Consider the following 25,799-nt stretch of genomic DNA (forward strand, 5'->3'; position numbering starts at 1 on the left):
TATAATGGAGGTCCTAAAACAGCGTGGCTAATATATTTTTGTAACCTTCAGTTCTTTCTGTGGGTGTGAGATGGATCATGTGCTGATGGCGGGTTTCACTGTGTCTAATTAGCAGCACAATGGGGCTTTTTTATCCATTAAGTTATTCTGTTACTGTGTTTCTCAGACCCAACGTTAATTAAAAAAAAGAAGAAAAAAATGTATGCAGGATTTAGAACATAGCAGACTCTGGGTGTTGTGTGTAAGGTCTAGATAAAAGATGGTAACTGGCTGATATGACAGGATAAAGCATTTGAGCTGCCTTATTAGTGCTTGTCTGAGGTATTGTTTAAGTACCTAATCTAACCTAATGAGCACTCTGTCATTTTCCACCATTATATCTCATACTTTTGTTTCTCATCTAATCTACTATACTGTTCCCCACTCTCTATCACTCTCTATATATGTACATTGCTTCACCATTTATCAAGATGCTTCTTATGGCTCTTTAAATGTTCAGCATCGCAGGACTGAAAATTAGCTTGCATAGAAACAATGAAAGGAAAATATTAAAGGTGTCTGTTATGTACTTTTTTACTTTCTGAGACATTATATGTTTCAAGCAGTGGGTTAATCCTGTCTCTTTTTCTCTTTTCTCATCAGGCCTGGATGCGATGAACGCCTCATGTAGGCTTCAGCATGGAAAGCTGTGAGTCTCCCGTGGTTTCTGGGACAGACGATGGACTTGGCTCCTCTGCCACCTCCCAGCAGCAGCACCATCCACAACCCTGGAACGATCACCCTAACGCACAGGTCCCACCATTCAACCAGCCCCCTTCCTTGGAGCCCCTGTCTCTCTCTGCATCCCACTCAGCCCAGCTACGTAATCCCAGTACACCCTGCGAGGCTGTGAGAGAGCAGCAGAAGCAAAAACAGGCTCCCAGCGATAACTCCACTACCAGACGGCTGCACCCCAAAAGAGAGGGGTTAGAGGAGGAACAGGAGGGAGTGAGCTGTGGAGAGGAGGACGAAGATTTGGAAGACTTAGATGAAATGGAGATTGACAGCTGTTTTCCTAGTCTGCAGCCCTTCCCTGGTGTACCTATGGTGCCAAGTGGAGGGGGTATGCCCATGCTCATGCGGCAACAGCCCTCCCATCGGAGGGGAGCCACAGAGAGTGGGAGCGAAGAAGGAGAGGAAGAGGAGGAAGAAGAGAGTAGTGATGTGGAAAACCTGGCTGGAGAGATAGTATACCAGCCTGATGGCTCTGCCTACATTGTGGAAAGTCTCAGCCAGCTGATCCAAAGCGATGGGAGCATGGAACCAGGCCTGCTCCCCTCAAACTCTCTCCCCAGTGGGGGAAAGACAGGGGAGGCGGCTGGGACCTCTTCTTCAGTGTACCCTCAGATCATCAACACGTTCCATATAGCCTCGTCTTTCGGAAAATGGTTCGGCTCCTCAGACCAAGGTTTCCCCAATACCTCAACCCTGGCAGGCCTCAGTCCTGTCCTGCACAGTTTCCGCGTCTTTGATGTGCGGCACAAAAGCAACAAAGATTACCTGAACAGCGATGGGTCTGCCAAGAAGTCCTGTGTATCCAAAGATGTTCCCAACAACGTGGATTTCTCCAAATTTGACGGCCTGGCCCTTTATGGCAAAGGCAAGCCCATCCTCATGTGTTTCCTCTGCAAGTTGTCTTTTGGCTACGCGCGCTCCTTTGTCACTCATGCGGTCCATGACCATCGCATGACCCTGTGTGAGGATGAGCGCAGGCTTTTAGGCGACAAGCATGCATCAGCCATTATACAGGGCATCGGGAAAGACAAAGAGCCACTCGTTAGCTTCCTAGAACCAAAAAATAAGAACTCTCCTTCACCGCCTACCCTGGTACCCATAAATTCAGGCCAGAGCTTCTATGGCACGTTCAGTGGGGTTCATTTAGAAGGGGGCAGCAGTAGTGAAGGAGGTGAGAGCCTCCTCAACAAAGACTCTGACTCGGGTCTCCAGCAACAAGCCCTCCTCACATTGGGGGGCCTTGGCAGCCCCAAACCATCTTCCCTTACGTCAACCCCAGGCCCAGCCAAAGACTCCAACACTCTGTCCAAGCCACAGGGTAGGAGAACAGAGGGGTCTGTGGGGAAAGAGGGGACTCATAGAAGGGAGGATGGGGATGCAGAAACCTGTGAAAGAAAGGCTCTCCTTCACAGTGAGGAGATGGCCTCAGAGGAAGAGGATGAGCTTCTTTTAGAAGAAGAAGATGAAGAGATGGAGGATGAAGGCACTGTGGTGGCCTGTAGTGGAAGTAGCAGCAGCGGTGGCGGATTTGGGGGGGAACCGGCTGTCTCAAACCAAAGCATTTCCAAATCTCCTTTATTAATGCCTAGTAGCGCTCTCCAGCCTTCTGCTTGTCTCTCTGCAGCCAGCCCTGCACTTAGCAGCAAAGCCTCTGCTTCCATGTCATCCTCTTCTATCAGAGGGTCAGAGGATGGGATGGCTGCAGACGGTGGAGGGAGGACCTCAGAACTCCCTCTGAGCTTTAACTGCCAGGGGTCTACAGTCCCCCCGGCAATGGCGGCAGTCGCCAGCAGAGGGGGTGAGGAGGATGGGGCTGCATGCTCCACTGCAAGCACGTCCTCCCCTTTAGCCTCCAATGCTGCTGCTGAGGAAAGTGCCAATCGAGATAGTGCCACAGCTCCTGAACCAAATGAATGCTCAGCAGAGGGAGATGAGGACAACGGTGCCCTCCTCCACCACCACCACCACCTTCACCACCATCACCACCCACACCCTTCGCCCAATGCCCACGCACACCTCCATCACACAGCTGCTTGTGACATGTCAGGACTGAGTGAATGCAACCAGAACCATGGGGCTGGGGGCAGTGGAGGGAGTGGGGTGGAGTGCCCAAAGTGTGATACTGTCCTAGGGTCCTCTCGCTCATTGGGTGGCCATATGACCATGATGCACTCGCGGAATTCGTGCAAGACACTGAAGTGTCCAAAGTGCAACTGGCACTACAAATACCAGCAAACCTTGGAGGCCCACATGAAGGAGAAACACCCTGACTCTGGAGGCTCTTGTATGTACTGCAGCAGTGGGCAAAGTCACCCCCGCCTTGCCCGTGGGGAGAGCTACACTTGTGGCTACAAGCCCTTCCGCTGTGAGGTTTGCAACTATTCCACTACCACCAAAGGCAACCTAAGCATCCATATGCAGTCTGACAAGCATCTTAACAACATGCAGACGTTACAAAATGGAGGAACTATTCCAACCGCTGGTGAACAGGTGTATGGGCATGCACCAGGTGGGGTGGTACCTGTCTCTTCTGCTACCCAGGCCAGCAGCCATCATCCTAGTCACCACCATCATCCAGCCCAGTCCTCCACCCACATGGCAGGGCCCTGTGGTGCCCCTTCACCTACCAAGCCAAAAAGCAAGCCCACCTGGCGGTGTGAAGTGTGTGACTATGAGACAAATGTAGCACGTAACCTGCGCATCCACATGACAAGTGAGAAACACATGCACAACATGATGCTGCTTCAGCAGAACATGACCCAAATGCAGCATGGCCGGCTTGGTCTAGGGGCCATGCCTTCACCCTCAGAGGCTGAGCTGTACCAATACTACTTGACCCAAAACATGAGCCTGCCACCAGGCCTTAAGATGGAGCCCTCTGGAGCTGATGCCCAGTTCTTGCTTGGCGGTTTTCATCTGGACCCCAACATGGCAGCTCTGGCCCCAGCACTAGGTGAGTTTAAAGAGTTACAATGAACACATTGCAGTTCCATGTGGGTTCAATGGGTTCATTGTCTCTGTTTTTAACTATTTATCTGTAATTATTTGAACACAAATAAGAGCCTTTCCTGTGTACTTGGGTTACAATTGAAACTATTAAAAATGTATCTTATTTGGGTGAACATTTTCTTTTTCGTTATATTTTTATTTCATTCCCGCATGTAGAATTTGTAAACTCACTCTTGCTACATTTTTATCTCCACCGCTACTAACACACAGCTACAAACACTTTATTTCCCCAAGCTGACAGCTCTCCGTCTTTGCCTGTTGCCTTCAGGCACACCTTCCTTGTTTAACATGCACTCACTCTCTGAAACAACTGTTAAAAAGGTGTGTGAGGGAAGCTAAGAGAAAAAAAATAAAGAAGAGGCACAAATAAGGCTGCTTTGTATTTGAAGGACAGCAAGTGTCAGTATGCAGAGAGATAGGGGCCACTCAGCCAATAGTGTAGAAAACAAATTGTATGTGGTGGGAAAGAAGTCATTATGCTTTATGAATGGTTCACTCTTCTGTCTTTAACTAACATGAGTAACGTCACTGAAGTGAAATATTTAACTTCTTGTAAAGCAAGCATAATGAAAAAGTCAATCACAGCATTTTCAGTACAATGTAGCATTCTTGAGATAAAGGCATGACACAGACATCATCCTAAGTCTAATGCCCGAGACAAGAAAAAATGTGTTTGTGTAAAGGCTGACACATTAAAAAAATTATAAAGGAATAATAATAAACATATCTGGTGAATTAGATGTATGAGAATGTGGTTTTAATGTATTCAAGTTAGTGTATCCTAGCCTTGCTGATTTCAGCTTCCACAACAAACACAGGCACACAGAGAAAAATAGTGAGTGAGCAAGTGGGAAAGACAGGCACACGCATATTCTTAACACTCAAGCTTCAGTTTATTTTTCGCATCCTCTATGTGTCATTCTATCTGGGTCACTTTCGCTGGGAAATTCCCCCTTTTGCTGCCCCTGTGTTTCTCGTGAAAGATAGTGTGACTGAGTAGACTGGGGCCGAGGGAGTGTTTCTTATGGCCCTGTCCTCTAGGCTCCTATTAAACATCACGGTTTTCATGTCAATACTATACAGCTACCACTGCATACCGACTCGTCCTTTTTTCCTGCTTTTGTAATTGCAGCTACATACTTTACCATAGTAAAAAAAAAAAGGTAAAACGGGGGGAGTAAAAGGGCCTAGTGAGGGTAATTCAGCAGCATAGTGGAGAATTTGGCATTCCATCTACAAGCCCACAATTTGCACAGACTTGTTTCAAACTGTTGCCAGTTCAAAGACACAAACAGGAATCGATTGCCATGACTAATAGTTTTTTTATTTATTTTTTATCCTCCCTCTGCTAGCCATTTGTTTGGTTTTCCAGTGAGGGAATGTTCAATTAACATTTCACAGGGAAGAAATGACAGGACATAAGAAATGACAACACATTATGAAATGTTCATTTGATAAACAATCTGGAATGTTCCGTGCACTTTCATTTATTTAAAATATTTAGATGTGTGCATAGAAGTGACAAATTACATCTCTGGACTTTTAGATTAACGTTAAGTGTTCTCCTTAACATTTTCCCTCTCTACTCAAACATTGATATTGATTGACACAAGCAAAATATTCTAAATATTACAAGTTCATTACAAGACATGTTTAAGAGATTAGGAATTCTGAACATAACCTACAGATTTACAGGTGTTTACATGAGAGGTTTATGGAAAGAAATTAAAATGGCTTTCATTGTCAGAGGTCTCTCTGTCCCTGCATTAAAAGCTGAAGGTAATGGTGAAATGAGCAGGCTGCATGCTGCCCCAATAAATAAAAGGAGCTGCTGGAATTCATTTAGTGTAAAGCCATACTGGTTCAGCGGGTGCGCTCAGTCTGGGCAGTGACAGATTGAAGATCAGCGAACTGAGGAAACAGCTTCTATGCATCTCTTGTCTCCAAATCTCAGCCTCTAGCCTCTTCCCCAAGCTGTTCTTAGATGCCTTGTGCTTCTGTTTTTGAATATCTAATTTCTTCGGCTCCTACACCTTCTTTTCATTCCTTAAAAATACATGAATTCATAAATTTGCAGACGCTCCGAGCAGGAGGGTGTTTGCATTGATTCCCAATCAGAGGTGAAAGAACCAGTTCAACAATGACGATCTAATTTTTATATTATTATTTTTGGGAAAAAAGGCCTGTAGTTGATTTACCGTAATGTGTACTGGGAACTCTTTAGATCGCCAGTAATGATTGAATAACTTTATTTTTTGAGACTCTCCTCACAGCCTCTGGAGTTGATTTAATGGCAGGGATATGTAAGTGCAGGACTGTGTAAATCCACACCTCCACTCTCTCTTTTCTTACTCTTTCTCTGAGCTCATAGTAAAGGATAATCTTGATTTAACAAAATTATGTAAATAAATGCACACATGCAATCCTAGAAAGAAAATCCACTTTGACAGGAAAGACAAACATGACTCTTTGTTAAAAGGCTACACTATGCACCTTTTCCCTGTTTCTTGAGGAAGTTGAAATGAGTGGAGAAAAACAACACAGAGAAAATGCCCAACCCTCACTGTTACCTTTTGACTGTTCACTGATCGTTTTTTGTATCTTCTGCTTTCAGTTGGAGGGGACATTGCCATGGATGTACGCCTGGGTGGAGGACAGCTGGTCTCAGAGGAACTGATGACTTTGGGTGAAAGCCTATCCCAGACCAGCGACCCCTCCCTCAAACTCTTCCAATGTGCTGTGTGCAACCGCTTCACTACCGACAACCTGGAGATACTGGGCCTGCACATGAGCGCCGAGCGCTCACTGCCAGAGGAGGAGTGGAGAGCGGTGGTGGGCGACTCACACCAGTGCAAGCTGTGCCACTACACCACGCAGCTCAAGGCCAACTTCCAGCTGCACTGCAAGACTGACAAGCATGTACAGAAGTACCAGCTGGTGGCACACATCAAAGAGGGTGGCAAGGGCAATGAGTGGCGCCTCAAGTGCGTGGCCATTGGCAACCCTGTGCACCTCAAATGTAATGCCTGCGACTACTATACCAACAGCCTGGAAAAACTGAGGATGCACACGGTCAACTCCCGCCACGAGGCCAGTCTCAAACTGTACAAGGTGAGTGACTCTGGTAGTCCTATACTAACCAAGCACCATGCTTACAAGTTTCAAGTCATTTTTCTGTCTATACTGAAAGCAGAAATGCTGATCAAAACTGCAATCTCACAAAAAAAAAAAAAAAAGTATAATAAATTGGTTCCAATAAGATTTCACTGTGGGTGGAGCTACCCAGTACAACACAACAACAAAATGCCTCATAGCTTGTTTTGGGAGGTTAGGACAGAAACTCTGATCAACATGGAAGAGGGTAGCATCTTTCTGGTTAGGACACAATGTTATACTATCCACAGGTTTTAAACACCTCTAGTCTACTGTACCACTGACTCGACCAGCACTCTCCGTCTCTACCGTCGACTATGAGTGATGGCCCAGTGCAGTATATTAAGGCCTAATGCGCATGCAATGAAGAGGGGGAGAACAGGGGCACTTAGAGGGAGGGAGGAACATGGCAGGTCAGTAGGGTGGGGAGAAGGGCAGCTGATGAAATTGCTGGAAGAGAGGATGAAGAAGTGTGAAGAGACAGAGGTTTGGTGCTAATACCGTTCGGAGTGGGAAGGGCAGAATCGCTCTCGACAGCCGTATTGATTTTCGCTGGACTTGGAGCTTCACCTTCTACACTAATCATTCCATAATAGCCCATGGATGAACACTCTCTGAACAAATGGCCATAAATCTAACAGGCCTGATTCCATTTAGGCACCTATCCTGTGTGTCTAGGAGCCCAGCTCAGGCTGTGTTTAACCTAGACTGGCACGACTGCACACAGGGACTTCTCTCCTTAATTCTTCCTTTCTTTCTATCTCTTGCTCTCACATGGTCAATTGGATACTGAATCACGTTCCACCAGCAGCATATCACTGGCCAAACTTACTTGACCTTTATTTACTCTCCTTTACCTTTGGACAGTGAACAAAAATATCAAAAATTTTACAGTAGTTGCAACCTACTTTGACATAATTCTGAGTGAATCAGAATATTCAAAAAGAAAAGAAAATGTAGGGTGGGACATAATTGCCTATTAACCAAACGTATTAGCTAAGCCGACACCACCTTAGTGAAGACAGCTGAAAAGAAAAGTGATTTCAGAGGCAGAGCTACGTTATGATATTTTGATATAAAATACCTAGACTAGGTCCAGTTTACCATTGACTTCATTGAAAGTTTCCTGTTTGTAAACCTTTTACAGCCAGAGATATTCTAGCATTGTCAAGATTTGCCCTGGGCTGAGGGACTCTTGGTCAGCTGTTTCCCTGACAAACTAGTTTGTAATGGTAATTAGGGGAAGGCCAAAAACCAGCTTCCTCTGCATCTGGAGATGAGAGCAGACAAGCCAGAGCTGAGATTGTCTGCCATACTCAAGCTGGGACATGCATTGAGCATATTTACAAATACCACAATGATTCAAATATGCAACACAAGACTCCTGACATGCTTGGCTGACCTGTGGAGGCATTGCTGTAGTCAGGGGCCTCATATAGCTCCAGGCAGGATTTGAGACCAAGGGAACCAGGTTGAGTTTTAGCATCAGTGGTAAGCAATAGTAGACAAATATCTTATCTAGCCACTGACTGCAATTAATTGTGATGTATGGAGCTGTTTTTCTGGGGAATTCCAAAATTCACCTCATTCGTAGCATAATTAAGTCTACTGTTAGCACCAAAATGCTTTAGAAGCACCATAATATTCCTTCCACTGCTGGTGCTCCTTTTAAAGATGGAGAGCAAGCGGAGAAGAGACTAGTCCACCTAACTGCAAATGTTCAATACTCTGTGGCAGATTAGAAATGTTCGACACATCCAAGCATGATAATTTGTAAGCTTTAAGCTGCTTAAAATGGTTCCTCAGCCCTAAAAGCCCCACTTATCCGAACAGAGGAAGAGAGAACCGAGTTGACTGACAACAGCATCAGCCTTGTAAGCAAGCAGCTTCCGTCAGTGGCGACAGGCCTACCCGCAAACTAAGACATTCACAGTTTGAGTTATAGCTGTATTTCATGACATACAAATGTGATTAGAGGACGATAAGCACATGTTGCTGCTGAGGTCTTGCTGTAGCATTGGTTTCTAACCCCAGAATGACACAAGCTTCACTTTGCAGTGAATTTATAGCCCTGATAGACATACTGACTGCCTGACATCAACAGTATAATTTGCTAGCTCAGCTATGCTGACTGTACAAGTAGTCCCCCCCCCCCCCCCCCCGTCCTCCTGCACGCACACACACACTCACACACACACACAAAGAAATATGATACAAAATGCAAAAATTTTAGACCTCCTGCTGGGAGAAAATAAATTATCAAGTCAGCATAAACAGGCCCTAAGATGTGGTAGATCCTTGGGACACTTTGCCCAAATCAAACTGGTTTGCATTAAACAGGCCCTTTGTGTGCACAGCTCCGTAAATTGGAGCCTGTAATTACTGGAATTAAAAAGGAAGGTTTAAACTGAAGGCTAAGCTGGATGGGATAATTTGAGAGTCTGTGGTATGCGGCACATATTAGGGCTTTCTAAAAATACACCTTCCCCCACCACCCCATGGATTGGAATGTTCCGAAAGCCTTTGGAAGGCTTGGGAGAATTGTCTTAACCGCATGGACCACTGCACAGCAGGGGTGATGCTTCCCGACTTTGGTGTCTGTGGTACTGGTCTGAGTTCCACTCTGGTTTCAGACACACCCATCAGTCAGTCTTGCACTCATCTCAGATGAACTTTTACCTTCCACTGTTCCCTCCAAGTTCCCGCTCGCTGGCTGCTTTGTAGTGGTGAGAATGATGTTATGATGGTCACCCATAAGAATTTGCAGATGGGCCATACAACAATACCCAGGTCATCACAAAGCTTAGGCTTCTCAAGTTCTTAACTGTTGGTGGAACTTGCAATTTGCAAAATGAGAGATAGTTGCCACACATAGTTAATCTATGTATATTAAAGTGAATTTGAAATCAAGAGACCCTAATTGCTTTCTCAGTACACATTCCAGATTCCATTGTGCACATTTGATCTGTACACATTATTCCAATTAAATTACCATTACCGATCCCTCATATTTTTTCAGTCCCACTCCTCCAACCACCTGTCATAAAGACACTTTTCATCCCTGACAGTTACATTTTGTTCTCATTTGATGTGCCGTTTCACTTAGAATTACAGTACATCGTTACAGAAGTAAAAGTTGTGAATGCCATTTCATGATGATTTTAAGGGTACATATACTCCATGATTACTCATGTCTCGTCCTTCAATTTTCTCTAGCACCACTTTTATATACACAAGTATGTACACCACTACCCTGTAGTGTAGAGGACACATTCACTCGATATTTGAGATCTTGTTCATGCTGAGCAAGCATGTCTCAGGTGCTGGGCTGCACTCATGTCAGTCTTGAGTTGGAGACTTGGTTCTCCGCTCCAGACAGGATGGAGAGAGGCAGGTCTTCCAGGCAGGCCTATCAAGCAAAGAGGAGGAGCTTCAGGCTGGCTACCTTCCTTGTCTCAGGGGCCGGTACAATCTGGGGTAATTGAGATTGATTGGATGTTATTTTTCCTCTTGCAAATGTAGTCCATTAGCTTGGCACATGCATAATCAGTTTAGAGCACAGTTAACTGAATGTAATCATGTTCTTCGGTGTCTGCTCGCACAAAATCCACTCCAGATGCCGCTTGGCCGTGGAAAGAGAGGAAGAAAGTGCCGTCACTATCACATGGGGAATCTTTACCCAAGAAAGGCCTCATAACATTCACCCCCGCACCACCAGCACCAGTGTGCTGGTCTCGCTCCATTAAACACACAAACTATACAAACTGTGTGCTGCACACATTTACACACTCCCTGTATATGCACAGATATACACGCACACACACACATGCTCACACATTCTGTCATCTGTTCACTCTAGCCCAAAACTCCTACTTAACAGAACCCTGTAGCACATGTTGATGTGCCTCAGCTATGCTAACAGCGCTTTGACTGCACTCCAAGCATGGCCCAGGATTCAGTACAAAACGTCTGGATTTTGGACTCTCTCTACTTATTTTTCCCTTCAGTGCAATGCAACCGGATCAGCTGGGGCGTGAGGAAGGAAAATGTCTACGCTCTGGAGAAAACAAAGAAAAAACACAGTAAAATAAAACAGACAGTAATGCGTAGAAGGGGGATTAACCGTAGTAGCTATACCGAAAGGTATTAATCTGCTTCTCAGATGTTGTTCTACCCTTTAAAACTGAATCCTGATCAATACGGCTTACCATCTCCATTAATAATTATTATTTCTATCATGACTTATCCTCATCAGAGTAACTTACTCCAATCATCAAAAACAAATAGACTGAGAATGCCCTGGCTCCAGCAAGATTGTGTTTGTTTTTTATTATCAAATAAAAGTGCAGAGTAATTTCGAGTTAAAGTCGCAAGGGAGCATTTTACCACTATTGGTACGGCCCGTGGTTATATCTTTCATCTGTGGACAGTGAAGCTTAACCTCTATGCCAGAGAGAGCGCCACACCCAAACTCCATAAGTCCCTCCAGACATCAGTTAGAGATGAGACGGAGTGAAAGATGATGGGGGGGGGGGGGGGGAACAGGTCTAAGAGCGATAGAGAGAGAGAGAGGCGCTCGTTTAGATGGAGATACTCTGCTAATTATCATGGCTGGCCTGTGATTGTTCAGTAATAGTGCTCAGTGGGGAAAAAAGGTTTGCTGCTGTTCCAGGAAGGGCTGAGCTTTGATTTACCGGTAGTACCGCGCTAATAAAGCGCCCATTCCATATCCACAGAGCTTCTACTGAGACATTCGGACTCCCTCCAGTCAGTCCTTATCATGTATATAAGCCCAGGTTTATAATTAGGAGACTCTTTTAAATTTGTATATATCATATTTATGTCTATCATAAGGTCTCAATGATGTAGATCCATGTCAGCACAAGGTTGCCCATAGGGTGCTGAACTCAGCCTCAAAGAAGTCAAACAGAGGCTAAGCTCCCTTTAAGACAAAAGGCGGAGGGCTTTTCTCCAGAAGAGGAGTCGAGTTTTACTGAGAGAGCTGTCCGTTAGCGTGGGAGGAGCGTTATGCTGTATGACATTGGTTTGTAGAGTAGTGGGCAGGCTTAAAGCTGTGTCTGGAAGTCTGCAGGAATTTCACAACTCCTTCAGCCCCCACCTCAGAAAAGCCAGGCGCTGACCCGTTGCACAGCTGCAGCTGATGATTATGCATGCATCTGCACCTATAAGCGTGTGTGTTCGTGCATGCATTCAATGGAGGGACCAGCAGCCAAACAGATACACATGGTAGGCCATACACAGTTTTCATATGTTGTCCTATATTACAAAAGTTGTGAGAGAGGGACAGGGGTATTTATACGGATTGCGAGAGAGAGCGTATCTCTTTGTAGAGAGGCCGAGAAGCTGATGTTGTTGTGTTGTAATAGCTGTTTGTTTTGATTTCTGGCCCCCACCCCCGCCTCTCTCTCTTTAGGCAGCCAGACAAGAGCAACTAAGCAATGCTTCTGCCACTGCTGAAGGAAGCTGTTGATCCTATTATCTGCTGCCTGATCAGCACAAACAGGGGATTGGAGTCTGATGAGGGACAGGGGTGTGCACATTGATCACAGAGTATGTTACACCACAGTAGGAAGACACAAGATTGTGGAAGTTTGTAAAGTTTGTGTTGACATAGGCAGAAATTTAAACAAACCCTAAGTATTTGAAACTTTGCCATGTAACGTTTTAGCCACAGACAATTAAACCACAAATTGTACGGCTTGTTGAGTAGAGGTATCCTATACTTTTCTAAACAATCAGAATTAGTTTTTTTTTGGCGAACAATAGCGTTAAGAAACCACCCAGAACACCTTAGAAGCTAAAAAAGCATCTTTTCACGTCTTTGTCGTTGTTGTGATTTATTCCCTCCTTCGCCTTATATTTGTGACTAACTCCGTCTGCGCTTCAACCGCCTGCATGTGTATCGCTCTTTCCTCTTGCACATCTTTCTTGACTCTTTGTCTCCCTTAAATCTAATAAACAAGGCAAAAACCTATTGTGCACAAAACAAACCAGCATGGGTCACAAGCTGGTGGGTGGTCCCTCTCCGCTGCTCTCATCTTAAGGTTAAATAGCTTTAATCCAACCAGCCTGGAAAACTAAATATTTCTTCAGCCAAATCTTCCTCCTTTGTTTTCTCTCGATGTTTGCAACCTTTCCTTCTGTAATGCTCTTTTTAGTACGCTGAAGATCTGTGTCTTATAAAACACTTTAAACAATGGTATAGGATAAACAAGGGAAGTTACTGTAAAGTTATAACAAAGAAAGTTCTTTAAAGGTAGTCACTCGCACCATCACGCTAAGTAATCTATTTTAAATTGACGAGAGGAGTTATCTTGAGTGCAATTATGCTGTCGAGCATTAAACATGTGCAGGACTGACCTGACTCCTTTTTTATGTAGTTATTTGACATTTAGTAGATGCTCTGAAGATATTTAAAAGTTCGCTTGCTACAGCCACAATCCCCCTGGAGTTAAGTGGCTTGCTCAAGGGCACAATGTTGATAGGTCTCTGCAGTTCTTGCATTCATGGATTACACCCCCGGGTTTGAACCTCTTGACTTTTACGTTCTCGGTTCCCAGCGCAGATTTTTTTTAGCAAATGTGCCTGTTTATAACGTGCCTTAATCAGTGTTTTATCTCAGTAGTGCCAGCCTCAGTCTTGTAAAAGATATTATGCAGTAGTTTTATAGTTTATATTGCAATCTCAGCCCACATCCCTCCGATCAGAAGCTCCTCAACCCTTCCCTCTACCTCCAACTCCTTTTTGGCGTAATGAGATTGCATGTTTGCTCAGTCATCAAAAATACTCTTTAAATATTAGCCTAATTTGATCAGCTTGATGTATGTTTTTTAGTCAAATGTGTTTGTTAGCCAAATGTGAGTCAAATTAGTTTGAACAAATCCTTGAATGGCTTAGTCCCTGGATGGGTAAGGCCGAACCTTCTTACAGAAAGTGACAAAAGTAGCAAGTTGGCAGGTATGTTTTCTTTGAGGCAGACTTTGGGTGAGCCTTAGGATGTAAGAGAAAGTGTTGGGGAGAAAGACAGTGGGTGGTAAAGAGAGCAACAGGCAAGCTTACTGGTTCACCAGCATCAATACATCAGTGACTTAGCAACCAGATTAATGGCCTGTGAGTGACCCAGGCCGCAAGGCTCCTCTCGGTGCTTAGTTGAAGGCAGAGCGCTGGAAAACACACTGTGTTTAGCTTTGGGCTGCTGAAGAGAGTCTTGGGAGAAATAAATCCACACATGAAATGAGGCTTTGGACCTCACTGTTTTTCACTCACCCCTCATCACAGACAATGTCTCTCTTCTGGATATTCACAATGAAGTTCTGCTGAAATGAGGAAATCCACATCCTTCTAATGCTAGACAAGTTGGAGTGTTTACATGTGTGAGATCAAGGTCCACTCTACAGCAAGATAGTTCAGTGTGGAACAGATGGATGCTGGGACAAGGGTTTAGATCCTGCTGAAACCACAGCTTAGAATTTCCAGGCTGGTTTAGACTGGTTTATGACATTTAGGTTCTGGTCCAGTTTGTGCCAACAAAGTGTAACAGTTGGAGTTGGTTGTCAGCATGCTGGTTTATGCTGGTAAGATACTGGTGCAGGTGGTAGCCATGCTGTTCAATTGGTTGTGAAATTGGTTTACCAAGAGATCCTTGCTGGTTGAGCTAGTTAAGAATCCGCAACATTACCAACTCTCAGACACAAAACAAAACATAAGTTTGACTTCGCCCCACTGAGATGGACATTCATTGAGGCGTCTTATGCATGGCCTAATTGCCATGCACTGGAGTCCAAGGTTAGGACTGGGAGCTATAAATCTATCAGTGTTATGAGGGCAATGTTCTCACCAGATGCAGACTAAAGATTTTCATCCCTTTGTAATTAAGCAGTTCAGCCTGAGGTGTCATATGGTTTTTATTGGGGTCTCTGGAAAAAAAATCATTTCACACCTTGTTTTCTCATCATGTGCTTTTATGCATGTAAAAAGGTAAACCAAGAAAAGTGACATGTAAAAAAAAAAAAAAGGAAAATGAGGGATAAAGGTAATATGTGGAGATGATGGTTTGTTGCATTAAAAGGCAGAGATGTGAAGTCATCAGCATCAGAAAGTGACTCATTTAGAGTTCAGTACGTTGTCCCCAAATACTCCGTTTCTTTCTTTCTTTCTTTCTTTCTTTCTTTCTTTCTTTCTTTCTTTCTTTCTTTCTTTCTTTCTTTCTTTCTTTCTTTCTTTCTTTCTTTCTTTCTTTCTTTCTTTCTTTCTTTCTCACTCTGTGTTCTAATGAAAAGAGGTTAGTGGGTAGACAGAGAATGTGAGGGCCAGAAACAGAGTGGTCAAGGAGTAGCACTTAATTTTTCAAGGTCAAACTTTCATTGCAAGTTTACAACCCTTGCATTCTCTGCTTTCACACTCAAGTCACCCATACAGGACTCCTAGTGTTTAAAATGCACAGTCACAGATATGTATCCCACCATTCTCTTTGTGGCTTTCTCTTTATGAAGCCCCTCCCACTGATGAGGTGAATTCTTAGGTCAGCCTCTCAGAGGTGCCTTATTTTACTAGCTGCAGCTGCTGAAAGTAGGAGAAACACTTTTGTTCTGTTGTTAAGTGGTTTCACACATTTGTGTATCATGAAGCATTTTTCAAACAGCGGTGCTGATTTATGAAGTGGAGATCTTGCCGCTGTGGGCGCAGAGATGGAACACAGAGACAGCAGAGGAACTCTTCAGCACACCCGCCACATTCCTCCACCCACTCCCCACAGGATCAACCAAACTCTCTCTCTCTCTCTCTCTCTCTCTCTCTCTCTCTCTCTCTCTCTCTCTTTCTTCATCCCCACAGCGTCACCACATTCAATCAACACCAGGCCTAAAATTAGGCTGCCGCAGACTTGATCGTTCGTTTGAGTGGGTTATGTCTGTCACTGTAAAAGAATTTCCTTAATTTATACTCGTTAGGTTGAAATGGTCTTGTTCTGCTAATTTGAACCAGAAAGCCTGTCTTTGCTACTGAATAAACGAGGTCTCAACGAGATGTTATATTTTTGCCACTAGACAAGATTACTAGATCTTGGTATGCAAATGATTATTCAAATTATTGTTATATTAAATTAAGCGCTGAGAGAAGAGAGGGAGTGCCATATTAATGAGTTATATGAAGCAGGCTTTATTAAATATTTGTTGATGTTGCAAAGGGAGCAGCATGTGTGTATTAATTCAGCACTGGTTTGTCCCAGTGGATCCCTATATACACACTTGCACATACATACACATGCTCACAGAATTACATTTTTGTTCGTCTGTAAGTCTAAGCAGATTTCTAGAAATCACCTTCTACTAGAGCATCACATTCAAAGTTATGAGTTTCTCAGCTCTTGGTTGACCCTCAACCATTTTAAATATGGATTTTTGTTACTCTGCTTGCTATGAATAGGATATGCACTTTCCCTCTACGTTCTTTCAATCTGAAATATAGCTTGTTCTCTTCCATTCCATCTTATTTCCTTCATTTCGTTTTATGGCTTGAGGAATCTTTCAAAACTTTCCAAATTACGGGCCGTAAAATCGCTGCCGTTTATTCAAAATCAGGTGAATAAAGCATTGAGTATGGAAGTGTTAGCCAAATTATTTCAAATCTCACTAGACATATGCTGGCCCTCACGTTCAGGTCATTTTTCTAAATCATGAAAGCACAAAAATGTGCCTTATTGTTCAATCGTTCAACTGTTGTGTGATAGACAGGCCCTTTGAATTACTGAATGAGTAGATAGTGTCCTGTACTTAGTATTGTTTTTACTTGTAGAATGAAATTTGAAGCAGGTTGTTTAAAATTTGGAATTTGAAATCAGCGGTCTCCTTTTTTACAGAGAAGTCTAGTGGATTGTTCAGACACTAAAGCTTCACCGTTATGCCTGGGAAACGTAACTTTTAAATGATTTAACATGATGAAGCCATCTAAAGTCTGGGCTTTAGAGATGCACCGATGTATCGGCCAAAAATCGGTATCGGCCGATAAAAGTAATTATTTTCACTATCGGCCATCGGCCGATTGTTTAAAAACAGACGATGATCAGTGCCGATTATGTCCTGTCAATCAAAAGGGTGCGAAAACATGACCGACTGTAAATCACACTGTGTGTGAAGAAAATCTCTCATGTTGAGTTAGTTAAGGCAATTTAATGCGACAATAAGGCATTAACAGCTAAAAACAGCTACACAAAAGCAGGCTCTGTTTGACCCTATGAATTACCCGTAGTTCAAGCCAGGGTTGCCAGATCTGCAGTTTTTCCCTACACTAAACATTATTTGTAGCATGCCTCTCATTCAATAATCGCAAATAGCTCTGTGCTTTGTTACTTCTAAAAAGAAACAAAGTGTCATCTTTCAAATTCTGTACATTTTATCACGAAATTCAAACAATAAATGGCGTTTTGACGCTCTTAAATGTGACGTGACAGATCGCTGTGGTGCCTCAGTTCAAGCAGCACTTTTTTTCTTCCACTTTAATACATTATATCTAGAAAAACGTGCATGAATATCAGAAGGTAAGTTGAAAGATACAGTACAACTTACTGAAATCTGTATCATGTCTCATGTAATCACTCAATCAGTGTTTCAACCTTGGAAAGATGTCAATAAAACAGATTGTGAACAATATCACTTAATGTTGATTTACCTCAGGAAAGTCATCCATTTGTTAGTTAGCTTTAAAAAAAAAATAGAGAGGAGCTTTATTTACTGTTAATTATATATGTATGTTTGAATAAATTTGCCATGAAGACAAGTGCTAAAATACCTTATATGTGTCACCGAGTATACAAACGTTTCAGCTTTTATTTGAGTGTAAATATTATATCTAGTTGAATATAGCTCTGTTGTTAAATTTAACCTCTAATATTATAGTGTACAAAATGAGAGGGTTCTCTGTATAGTTTGCAGCATTATTTGTTAGTTATTTTTTATCCATAAGAAAAAAGAAAAAAAAACTATCGGTATCGGACGATATCATTCTGAATAATCGGCTATCGGTATCGGCTGAGAAATTTCATATCGGTGCATCTCTATTATATACAAAAATCAAACGCAATCTGCCATCTCTGATCAGAAGCAACAGCCATCAGAGCGAGGTTACGAAGGCTGAACAGGAAAAGCCATTAACTGCCAATCACTGCATCGATCTACAAGCCAGTTCACCACTACCATCACCACTGCCCCCCTTTTACTCACTTGCACTCTCAAACACTCCAGCACACACACAGCGTTGCATATTTGTGTCCACATTGCATGTTGTCATCGAGCTTAACAAGACACAACACAGAATTTTTTAAATATCTGAGTCAGAGCCCAATAATTTGTAATTCACTGTGGACTATTTCTGAAGAATGCTAGCCATCTTCATCCATTCTTTAAAAGCATTATTTTCATTCTCCCAAAATATGGCTTCTCCATCCAAACTTGAGTCTTCAAAACAATTTGAATTACAACACAACAAAGCCACACATTTCTTAAGAAACCAGACACGTGATGTATACAGCTTTGCATCAAACCAAGACTGTGCACAGCTGCCCCCTCTTCAGCACTGGTCTCTGCGTTTTTGGATCCCGACATCAGATAAAATGGGAAAACTAATAGAGTTGGCGAAGGACAAAAGAAAAAAGGCGATTGATTTTTTTTTTTTTTCTCCTTTTTCAGTAGTGCCGTTAGGATGGAGGGTCTTTAGGAGAATATTTACCTACTTCCCAGCTTAATAGAGATGCTGTATATCAGAGGGTGATCAGGAGCAGAGGTCAGGACTGGGGGGAGCAATTAAAACCTGTGCATCTGCCAGTGCGGGCCGTCCCATTGTGTGCACTGCGGGCCGAAACAGATAGGTGTGCAGGGAGCAAGCAAAAAGGCAATAGTTATTGAGCACAGTCTCATGTTATTTATTGAGCTTTACTGGATGAGACTCAGACCTCACCTTGCCTAGACCAAACCCACACTGAGTTAGAGAGGCTTGCAAAAAACAGACCCACCTGTCAACTTTTTGTGTTATCTTTTTAGATATCTTCCTCTATCTCCTGCATATCTAGATTTCCTCTGCCCTCCCCTGGAGTGCCTTTGACCTGCGCTCCATGACCAGCCAATAAAGCTGCACAACGTAGTCATGATAGATGTGGCCTGGGGCCTGTGCTCTCTCACCCCACTGCTGTGGTGTCCTCGTCGACACATGAGCCGGGGGGGTAGGAGGAGGAGGAGGAGGAGGGAGTGGGATGGGGCGGCAAGGAAGAATAGAAGGCCAGGGATATAAACCAGACTAGCCATTTTCTCCCATCCAGCTCATAAATATTTGCGTTGCTGATTTATAAACAGGCCATGCTAAGACAAGATCAAAGTTAACTGTATCAGTTATAGAAAAGCCTGGCTTCTCACAACACCGCCCCGCACACCACGCTTATACCTATTAGAGTTTAAGGCCATACATCAACAGACGTATTGGCAGGGTTTCAGATCAGCCCGCTTTCGCTGAAAGGCTAATGGTGCCCCTGCTGAGGCTGTATGGGGCTCCGGCCACAGCGCGAGAGACACATGGATTAGTTTAATTCCGCGTCTTTGTGCTAATGAAACTGCATAGCCCTGTCGAGCAACCCAGGTTGAGTGGCAGAATGCAGGTGGTGGTCAGGTTTCGAACTATGCGCTGTGATGTTATGTATAGCCACGTTCGGAAGCAGGAGCATGGACACCAGAGACAGCGTGTCCGGGAAGAGGACAGTAGACAGCTGCACGGGCTTCTCTAGCTATCCAGCCAGCCAGGCAGCCAGGCGACCTAAACAAAGGCCAAGGTGGGGGTAGGCAGTTAAGGGTCAGTACTAGCGTGGGACTGGTGATGCCGGTCCACATGGTAAAGCTGTGACACCTAAACATATGTTTGCACAGACACACGGATGCGCACACACCACAGTCGTTGTGGACGAGGGGTGTCCAGGCCCGGGTCACTCACACATTAATAAGTGCGCAAGCTGGCAGATGCGGTCGGCTTGGTGAGGAGGGCTGTTTGTTGACCTCTGTGGGAGGGTTAGAGAACTCAGTAATGGTAGAGAAAGAAACCCATTCTCCATAGAGATCTCATCCTTTTGTCCTAAAAATAGCTGAATAAATAGGGAATCCATCACCGGGACAGGGTGTGGCCCGGGTGCAAGTGCAGGGAGAACCACTGCTAAACAGTTTGTCTGAAGACATCTGAATATAAAACCAGGATGACAGGACAAGACCCCCCTTATGTAACATTCAAGTTATCTTAACTAGTTACTTCTCTCCAGGGCAGAGAGACTATCTTGTGTACTGTAACAATACTGTTTACTTATCTGATATGTTTGCTTTTACCACAACACAATTTTTATTCAAATTAGCCCCAATCTTAACAAACTGGTTTCTAAAAACCTGCTGTCTTAAAAAGTCTACTATATTGCCAAACATCTGCCGGGCATCATGGTGCAGGATATGCAGCTACATTTTGTCTGCATTCAGCTCCATTATAATAAAACTGCAATGTCTTTCTGGCCTGGCCAGCAGTTGTGCTCTAATCTACAGGTAGAGCCATGCGTAGAGCACTGCGAGTTTGTTATGCACCAACTTCAAAGATCTCCCACTGCATCAGAGAGCTGCTGCTGAACAGGCAGACGCGGCTTTGGTCTAGGAAGGGTTACTGAATTATTAGTGATGCTTTGGGGGGTAACTGTCCGACCGCAGGTCTGGAGAATATTAATCATTTATTTGATTGTCCGTATGTGCTGATTAATCAATTTGAGGGAGATCTTCAGGATTAACTACCCTATTATTTCCTTGTAAGAACAGATAAGAGATAAGACTTTAAAATATCATGTACCATTTATCATGTATTTTTAGTCCTCTGCAGATGAAGGCGGGCGAAATAAAAACTGAGGTGATATTAGGCAGAAGAGCAACAGAGGAAAAGAGGGGGAGGGAGAGAGAGAGAGAGAGAGAGAGAGAGAGAACGATTCTTTAGATCCAACTAGGACAGAGCACAACAGATTTAACTGCTGCACTTCACAAGAGGTGCAGGATGAGGAGTGAGAACAGCTCATGTACTAGGCTTACATAACCAGACAGAGCCTTACTTTCAAAAGCAACATGTGAGGAGAAATCAGCAAGTGGAGGATCAACAGGAAGTAGAAAACAATAGCACTCTACACCTGTAACCACCTGACTGAGAGAAAGCCAGCAAAAGGTGGGGGTTGACGCCAATGAGCCAGTGAACTCGGGACCTGTCATAGGTGAGTGAGTTGTACTTGCTTGTGGCTGTGCATGATCAAACAATGGCATAGTTCCTGGGCGCACCACCCATGTTCGAATCCGCCCTATAAATTCTCTATCCGCTGGCTGCTTGATGTGTTATGTCATGTGGTAATTCCTTTGATTTCAACATACCTCCGTTTGTAAATACATGAGCCTCTTAAAGAGCTGTGGTTACTTTTACAAGCATGGCGCTCCCGGCGCTTTGGTGGAGAATGCAGGGAAGGGAGAAGGCGAGAGTGAGACACAGAGCTGGTTTAGAAACTGTATACACTTCTCTCGTAGCGCCATTGCCAAGTGCACTTATGCCTCCAGCCGCTCATCGCGTATGCAGCTCAAAGTGAAGTGACACAGAAACTCGAGCTGGAGGAGGAGTAAGGGCCTCTCTGTTAGCAGCATGCTCAGGCCCAGTTATGTATTTTCTAGCAGTCTCTACCTGTTAGCACTTTGCACGCAGCGCCGCTGTCACCCTGCATCTGCAATGCTATTTGCATGGACAGCAAGTTCAAAATCAAAACAGGGTTGGGTTTGGTGCCAACTACTGCCATTCTGCCATATCTCATCACTTTTAAGGACCTCTCCTCTTCCTTTGACACTTAAATGTGTCAGAGCTTCTTATTTTTGCTAGCACCTAATGCTAGGCTGCAGATCTCATAAGGAAGGCACTCTTCCACAACATTTAGTACATTAAAATCACAAGGCGGTTGCTTAATGCTATCCTATAGATATATATAACTAAACTTACATTAAGAGCAATACAAAGCTTTGCTATGCTGACGCAGTAGCAGTGCACATAATTAAATGCCTTCAAATGGGCAGCAATGGCCGCAACCTCTTCAATGACACGATGACTGATGGCGTGAGCAAGTTATTTTGGGAATCGCAAGCAGAGGTCCTTCAGAGGGCCCTGTACAGTATTTGCAAAGCCCAGCAACACTGAAGCAATTGAGCTGCCTTTAGTTAGACCTGCACCTTTTTTTATTTTAGTGATAATGACCATATCTCAGCTGTAATTACGCTGGACTTGGAATGATGAGGGCTTAGGTTATCGATTCACTATTGATTACTCTGATCAATGAGCACTTTGTTTCTTTTTTATGGAAAGTAAAGTTGTATTTCTTCTTTCCTTTGCAAGCTAATGAGTAGACACTGATGACGCCGGATCCCATAAAGCGCTGTATGTTTTCAGCACCCATGTGTATTCTGCTTAAAGAGAGAAGAGTGAGATTATGGGATGGACAGGTGAGCCTCAGCCAAAGAGCTCCACTTTTCAACACAAGTGCTCAGGCTCCTCTGGGCATAGGCTAGAGGCCAGGGCTTAAAAGGTGCTTGTTTCAAATTCATGTCTTGCTGAAGGTCAAAACATACACAGATTCTGGGATGTAATATTTTCATGGATTTCTTTTTTAATTGATTAACACCCTGATAATACAGACATCTTATACGTGTGTAAACCAGCACAGCACATTGTGTACACGTTGTGTATTCAAAATAGGACTATGTAATATAGTATGTTTTCAGTGGAGTCTAAGCTAGAACAGTCCTTTTATGAAGGACAGATTGAACAACCACAGAGGCACTGTATGTTTAGGTTAATGACACTAATTAACAAGTTAATTTGCTCAAAATAAGTGACAAGTACATTACAGCTCAGTTTCCTAGGCTATTGGGACTTTAAAGCTCTTAATGAAGTTAGTAGAAGTCAAAGCAATTGAGTAAAGGCAAACAAAGTATATCTTTAGAAACACAGAGAGAAAGCCACTAGAAATGGATAGGTGCTCAAAGTTTGTTACCTCTACATTGACCTCAGACACTCAGAATGCTTATGTGCTATGCAAATAAGCTTCCCAAAGCAACCACCCCCGGCCCGCCCCCGCTTATTCATTTGCATGTTAAGAAGGTGAGAACTCTTAGGGCCTGTTGCGCCATTGTAGGCCCAACACAGCTAATAAAAGCCAGGCTCTTTAAGCTGAGCTTAAATATTTACTCTGGCACAGGGCCACGATCAGGCCCTCTCATTACACTAGTCCTGTGGGTGAAGGTGAAGCCGGGCAGATGAGAGGGGCAGAGCCTGGCAACTCAAACATTTCCTCATTGGAGACCAGTTCAAACACTCCACGCTACCGACTCCAGACTGCCCTTTGTGAATTTTAGAAAAGAAGAACAAGGAAGAGGGGAGCATTCTTACTGCCTCATAACCTAGCCTGGAGCATCAACCAATTATGTGGTAATGAAATATTCACGCAGACTAACAAGGAATGCTGGAGGTGAAAGCTAGATAATACAAACCTGAGGAGTTAATACTGTGGGGTGTCCTTTTCATCACGTCTATGACTTTTTTAGGAGAAGGTCTTGTTCAGTTGGGTTGGATTTGGGTATTCACTAATTTGTGGGTTATTGGTAAATGTTTCGCTTTTATTAACTCAGATGTTGATGATCATCATTCAGGATCCTTGAATGAAGCATTTGACGAAAAGTGGACGAAAAGTTTGATGTTTGCTGTGTTACATCAACCTCTATAGATAAACAAAAATGAAGTTAGTCAGTCCCCAGTTTCAGTTAAGTTCAGACAGTTATTGGAACAATATTGGGTAACACTTTATTTTACAGTGTCCTTGTTGCATAGGTTACATGTACTTACCATAGTAATAAGAGTAAATTCTGCATAATTACATGCAATTAACCCTCAACCAAATCCTAATCTTACCCTAACCCTGTAGTAAGTACATGTTGTTAATTATTATTACTCAGTACTTAAATATATAATTACACTGTAACAGTGACACTTTGAAATAAAGTGTAACCCAATATTGCTACAATGTTATGTTACATTTACTATTCTCATAACTACAACATGACTCATTTAGTATCTCCAACAGTGTTCTGACTTTGTGAAATAGATGCAGTGCTTTCTTTTGCGAGTATGTTTTTCTCACAAATCATTCTGTTCTTGCTAGAACACCAGAACAAGTCATGTGTTTTAAGCTAATATAACAAATAAGACATCATTGAACGGTCTAAGTACCTCTGAATGTCTCTCGATTGATCGTGTCTGTCTCCTGTCTGCATGCCCTGAGACATACACAGAATTCTTTCACTGTCCTTTCCCAATAATTATCAACATTGTCTCTTACCAAAATGGAGGGTTAGTTATGGAGGTTGCAGGAGGTAGAAGGATCTCTACAGGTCCTAAACTGCCCTCCTAAATTTCCAGATGGCACCAGGCGGCCGCAGATGTCTAGGGACAGTTGGAACAGCTGTGTGTGTTGCCCCTAGAGCTCCACACAGCTGTCGCCTCCTGCAGGCAGAGTTATTGTACTACGGGGCTGGATGCGGCTTGGCGCTACAGGGCTTGCGTTCATAAAAACAATGGGAGGCTAAGCTGTTAATTAGCTCTTCATGGTGGAAGACGACGTCTAGCGATTAATATAGTTTTGCAACTCTTTATTTTACCCAACCCTGGATTAAACTTAATTTCCTGCAAGTCTCTTAATGTAAAATGTGTCTCAGCTCATTTTACAATTAACGTGTTTATTTTGACTTAAAATACTACATTATGTGTATATTCTTGTCCTTATTTAAAAAGGCCTTGGGCATTGCCACTGCCGTAGTATCTCTGATCTGGGTATTGATATCTCCACTGCCCTCAGTTCCCATTCTCGATCTCTTCTATAGAGTTCCCTTGCTCTCTTCCTCCCTCACCTAGACCGATTCGCACAATGAATTATGTGGACACATTGATCAGCTGATTGAGAACCATTGTTTGGAAATGCAGGGGCATTACTGGAGGAAGGATTACCCCATGCTTGTTTTGCACCGGTGTATGCGAGAGGGTATTATTTAACTGCTTGTCACTACACCCTCCCTCTAACCGCTATTGCTTTTTACTCAAAGACACAAAGAAACATACACAAACGAGCGTACGCATAATCAACACAAGCCAAATGACTGCAGGCATTGATTGCCTTCTTTCTACAATTATGTTCCTATTGTTTACTTTCTAGCTGCTTATTTATTCCAAAGGAATTCAATAATTATTGCTTTATTTACTGTTAAAGTGCACCGGGGTGGTATAAGCTGCTGGAGAGGATTGTTTTTAAGGCCCCCATCTCTCTGATTTTCACCCTTATTTTTCCTCAATGCACATGTACAGTAATCCACTCAAACCAGTTAAATCTATGACAAAGAACTGAATCACATATTCAGCACAGCCATTGTTTAAATCATTGTATCACATCTGCAACATGACTTATAACTTGGTAAAGTTTAGTAAAGATAAATCACAAACAAGATCACTTTAATGTCTCAGTTGTTTCACCTAGACAGAGATTAAATGGAGATTGTCTTTTCTCCTCAGTCAATGTGAGAACAATGTTTCAAATTGTGCTCAGATTGGACAAGATAGCAAAGTCTTTCATTTAAGAGCCAGAGATTTTAATGCGATCTCAATTAAAATCTTCAAAGATCTCAATTTCTCTCAAAATTCGCTATCTACATTCATTCATTTCATTTTAAATCTACACCCCCCTACATTATCAACTGTTGTTTCATTTGTGACTG

The 25,799-nt window shown here is 43.3% G+C and overlaps 1 protein-coding gene across 3 annotated transcripts in view; it reads left to right on the forward strand.

Annotated features, from left to right (window-relative positions):
- Positions 1-25,799, forward strand: part of zfhx3b (zinc finger homeobox 3b) — a 225,595-nt gene that overhangs the window by 133,530 nt on the left and 66,266 nt on the right. For all 3 annotated transcript variants that reach the window (XM_084403785.1, XM_084403784.1, XM_084403786.1), the window contains 2 exons: positions 643-3,727; positions 6,398-6,894. In XM_084403785.1, coding sequence (XP_084259911.1) covers positions 679-3,727; positions 6,398-6,894 — 3,546 coding nt within the window. In that variant the 5' untranslated portion in view covers positions 643-678. The remainder of the gene's footprint in view (positions 1-642; positions 3,728-6,397; positions 6,895-25,799) is intronic.

The sequence above is a fragment of the Rutilus rutilus genome (genome assembly GCF_951802725.1).
Source record: "Rutilus rutilus genome assembly, chromosome: 3".
NCBI classification, from domain to species: domain Eukaryota; kingdom Metazoa; phylum Chordata; class Actinopteri; order Cypriniformes; family Leuciscidae; genus Rutilus; species Rutilus rutilus.